This window comes from Episyrphus balteatus, chromosome 3 (genome assembly GCF_945859705.1).
Source record: "Episyrphus balteatus chromosome 3, idEpiBalt1.1, whole genome shotgun sequence".
Taxonomy (NCBI): Eukaryota; Metazoa; Arthropoda; class Insecta; order Diptera; family Syrphidae; genus Episyrphus; species Episyrphus balteatus.
In genome coordinates, this window is record NC_079136.1 from 9,064,871 (window position 1) to 9,069,777 (window position 4,907).

A 4,907-nucleotide genomic window follows, 5' to 3' on the forward strand; every position below is an offset into this window, starting at 1 on the left:
ACTGCAAAGATATGCCAGTATTAGTAATGTGACATTTATTTCCTTTAAAATAGGGTTGTCTTATAGAAATTCCTATTTTAGAAGTGGCAACCCTATTTTTCATATGGTGAATTTGTGCTTAAGGATTTGGATTTTGTCGATATAAGGTTTGGCGATTTTGTTTTTGCAGATTTCGGCTTTGTGAATTTTGGCTTTTGAGATTATAGATTTCGGGATTTCGTGGTGGGTATTTCGATTTGGGGGTTTTTATTTTGTGGCTAGGGTAATTGGCTACAATTAATTAAGTGCTCGACTAATTTGTATTAAGAACTCCATTTTCTGAAATTAAAAAAATAAGGATTTTTTTCATACAAGTTAATGTTCTGCATATGCTTTAGCTGTTTTAAAATTGTTCTGAAAAAATGGCAATGTTAGGGAACCCGGCCGAACAGCTCTAATTTTGATGATATTTTTTTTTTCAAACATCATTAATTAAAAATATTTTAACATTTCAGGTTAAAAATTGCCGCTTTTGTCGTATTGAATTTTTAAATTTATTTCAAGATTTTTGTGAACAAAAAAAAAGTTTTGCTACTAATTGATGCCAAAAGATTGCCTAGGAAGTTAAAGGAAAAAATATATGGGAGTGAGGGACAATCTTCTATCATTTAAGCGATAGATGCAATTTTCTCACAAATTGACTTCAAACAAAAAATATTTAAACACAACGGCAACACCTACAATATTGAAATATACATTTTTAAAAATCTAGAAGCTTACTCATATTTCTAAAATTTAAATTATGTAAATTAAGAGAAGTATTTTTGAAAAACTGGTCCTTAAACTAAGAATTTCGAAAAAAAAAATTACTGAAAAAATGTACATGTCGTTTTTAAAACTTTTTCGTAATAAAATATGCATTTGTTTTTCCAAATTTTCTGACCATATTAATTGTAATTTGAATTCTGAAAAGGAAATGTCAATATGCATTACAATTTCTGAAAAAAGTTAAAAAGTATTTTTTTTTCGAAGAACTTTTTTTAATAGAAGTTTTTGAAAAAAAATTAACTTTTTTTTTTAAGTTTAACATTGAAATACACAGTTGTTTTTTCTTCATTCAACAGCCCTTGATGGTTTTATTTGTCAAAGTCTTAGAGAGAATCAATTATTTCAATAAAAAAAATTCAGTACTTATCAAAATAATCCAATGAAATTGAAGTAATTTTTATTTTTTTTTTATTTTCAAAACTGTATATTACCTTTTTCTCTTCGGACTTAACTGATAATTTTTATGACCGAAAAATTACACTGGTCAACAAAATTGAACTTTTTTTTTGTTACAGAAAACAAGGTATACTTTTCTATAGGATTTTGATGTGCTGAGCTCGAATCCGAAGTCAAATAAATTCTATCACATCACGTTTTTGAGATAATCCCGTTAGAAAATCGAAAATGCCGCTTTTTATCAGTTTTCGAGGTTATTTCTTAGCGTTTGGTTATTTGTTACAAATAAGTTTGTAACGGTTTCTAAAAGAACTAAATCTTGTCTTTCTAAATCCGTTTAAATCTCTTAAATATCTCTTTTCTTCTTCGAGAAATCTTAAGTTGAAATCAACTAGTTTGATATACATCATGTTTATTTGCTTTCTATAGCAAGTCTCGAAAAGTTCTTTGCCAATCACTTTCAAATTTTGACACAACGTTTCATTTACATTCCTGTAAGTTCTTATATTATTTTTAACAAGAAAAAAGTTATGTTTTTCTCACTATTAATTATTTAGTATAACTATCTGACACGGTCACGCTTTGATGTATCTCACCGTGATTCACCACCTTCGTAAATATAAAAACTTGTGAGATTCTTAATGGAACGTTGTGTCAAAATTTGAAAGTGATTGGCAAAGAACTTTTCGAGATTTGCCATAAAAAGCAAATGAACATGAGATATACCAAACACGTTCATTTCAACTTAAGATTTCTCGAAGAAGAAAAGAGATATTTAAGAGATTTAAACAGATTTAGAAAGACAATATTTAGTTCTTTTAGAAACCGTTACAAATTTATTTAAAACAAATAACCAAAAGCTAAAAAATAATCTCGAAACCTGGCAAAAAGCGGCATTTTCGATTTTCTAACGGGATGATCTCAAAAACGTGATGTGATAGAATTGTTCTGACTTCGGATTCGAGCTCAGCACCCAAAAAACCTATAGAAAAGTATATCTTGGTGTCTGTAACAAAAACCTTGTTGACCAGTGTTCAAAACGAACTTCATATTTTACTACGAAAAGGTTTGAAAAAAAGTCATTAAACATTTTTTTTTTCCAAAATTCTGAGTTTGAGAACCATTTTTTCAAAAACTTTTCATTAAATATAGTAGATTTAAATTTTATAGATAGCAAGTAGCTACTGGCTTTTTAAAAATGTGTTTTTAAATATTGTTGGTGTTGCCGTTGTATTCAAAATATATTTTTGGTGTTTGAATTCAGTTTGTAAGAAAATTGCATTTATGGAAAATTGTCCCTTACTCCCTTAATATTCTTTTACCTTAAATAACATAGAAAGTCTTTTGGTATCATTTAATTTATGAAATTTAAGAAAAAACAAACAAAATTTAATTTTAATTAAAAAAAAAAACAATACGGTGACATCGGAAATTTTTAATCTAAGAGTTAACCTCTATAGGTTAAAAATTTTTAACTATAGACGTTTGAAAAAACAAAAAAATCATCAAAACCAGAGCTGTTCGGCAGGGTTCCCTAATAATTTTTGCTTTAGTTACTCCACTATTCTAATTTGTATCACTCAAAAATGTATGGTGTCCAAAATATGTGTGAAATAAATCACTGTTTTGGAACGATAATCTGATTCAGGTGTCGTTGTACAGTCAGAGTCAATAATTGGCGCCCAACGTGGTGGTCAGAAACACATTTTTCGAAAAGAGTTTCCAACTTTCCAACTAGTACCCTTTTAAAAATGGTTACGTTAGTAATTATGTATTATAATATTATGTAGATGTCTTCAAAACATTTTTTTTTTTCAAATTAAACTCTTTTAAACATAAGAACATCAAAACATTCATTTGTTTCCTTAAAACGCTAAGTCCCCACAAAGTGCGTTATCTTCCTGCGTCAATGTGTTTTCAGCAAATAAGCGCCGTGCATGTAAGCATTAAAAAACAAAAAACTAAAAACGGAAATCAGGAAAGAGCAATATTTTCTAATATACAAATTAAGGGGGGAGGAGGGGGAGTGAAAACCTTAAAAATAAACATACGAATAAAATTATCAAAAATTAATATTTTCTAAAAATAAATTTTGAAAATGTGAATATTTTTTTTTTTTTTGAAAAATTTACATCACGCCTACCACTCAATCGGTGACCAAAATCAAATCATTCATTGCATATGTAAATTTGCATATTTGTTTTATACATAAATTGCCATCGATTAGATTTCCAATAAAATGGTCGAATTTTCTTGGAATTGCTCCCAGTTACCGTGTTGAGTAGTACCGCGAAAGTTGTGTCTTGGCGATAAGTGCTCATTCTTGAAACTTTGGATAAATAAATTTAAAAAAAAAAAACGAATCCTTTCTCAAAATGTCTATGGAAAATGTGATTCCCTTCGAGGAACTTGAAAGGGTGAATAAAAAAAAAAATAGTGTACTCCTTCACAATTGATTTGCTCTTTACCACACAACTCGAATATCCTTTTTGCTTATATTTTTTGAAGAAAAGAAAAAAATCTGCTGCCAGAAGACTCAAGGAAAAGGAGCAGCAAGCTCTGGCTGAGCAGGAAGTCGATGAATCATCAGCCATGGCAGTGATCAATGAGATTTTCAATCCCAAATTGAAGATACCCAAAACCGTCGGTCACTATACAGTTCCAGATGAAGTGCATGCCGGCGACGTGAATGTACTCAAGGATCTCGATGAGAAGAAACTACTTGAATTGAAAGAGGTATACTCAAAACAGACACAATATTCTATATAGTCCTTTATGTCCTTAACGCAAAAGGCAATCTTTTATACTTCCCACATTCGGCATACGGTGGCGGTGTATTACAATGAAAATGCAGGTTTTCCTTCTTTTCGATGCCGACCAGGATGGCTTGATTTCGCGCGATGATCTCAGGATAACTTTTCTGGCACTAGGCGGTGAGGCACCAGAGGATATGCTCGACGAGATGATAAAGGAGGTAGAATTGCATGTTTGACACGCTTTTTTGAGATTTATACACAAAATGATTTTATATGTTCTCTCTCCCATCCCGCACTCTCTTTTGACTAACCACTCGTTTGGCTGCAGGCCAAAGAGCCATTGGACTATGATGCATTTGTGGAGCTCATGGGTTTCCGGACGATTGAGCTGGATCCCGAGGATGTCCTATTGGAAGCGTGGAGCAAATGGGACGACGAAAAAACTGGGTTAATTGAGGAGAAAAAGTAAGAGCAAATATTGTTAGTGTAATGTTTGTTTGTTTTTTTTTTTGTGTGTGTGTGTGTGTGTGTTTTTGGGAAAATTGGAACAAAGTAGTAAAATCATATTTTTTACAGGATATACGAGGAGTTAACCAACTATGGGGATAAAATGTCTACATCTGAGGCCAAAGAGGCACTTTCCAGGGCTCCAATGGCAAAACCTAAAACACTAGAAGAACCATCGATGATTGATTATCCTGCATTTTGCCGAATGTTGTCTGGACTGCGAAAGAGAAAAACTTAAATTATTATTAATATTTTTTTTAATTTAAAAAAAAAAAAAATTAAAGTAAAAAAAATATATAAAATTAAAAAAATGGAATATTTATTAATATTTGATAATAATTAGCTCTGAATTAGAAAGTCTTTTCAGGACACTGAATAGTTGGAAGCTTGACATTTTTTCAGTTAAGTTTCAGAGGTTTCTATTTTGTTAGCTTAAATAAA

The 4,907-nt window shown here is 30.7% G+C and overlaps 1 protein-coding gene across 1 annotated transcript; it reads left to right on the forward strand.

Moving 5' to 3' along the window:
- Positions 1-3,559: 3,559 nt before the first annotated feature.
- Positions 3,560-4,704, forward strand: LOC129913401 (myosin regulatory light chain LC-2, mantle muscle). Its single transcript, XM_055992031.1, has 5 exons — positions 3,560-3,620; positions 3,712-3,939; positions 4,058-4,177; positions 4,288-4,424; positions 4,536-4,704. Exons 1-5 carry the CDS (start codon positions 3,579-3,581, stop codon positions 4,702-4,704), a joined length of 696 nt encoding a protein of 231 aa, XP_055848006.1. The 5' UTR covers positions 3,560-3,578.
- Positions 4,705-4,907: the final 203 nt, after the last annotated feature.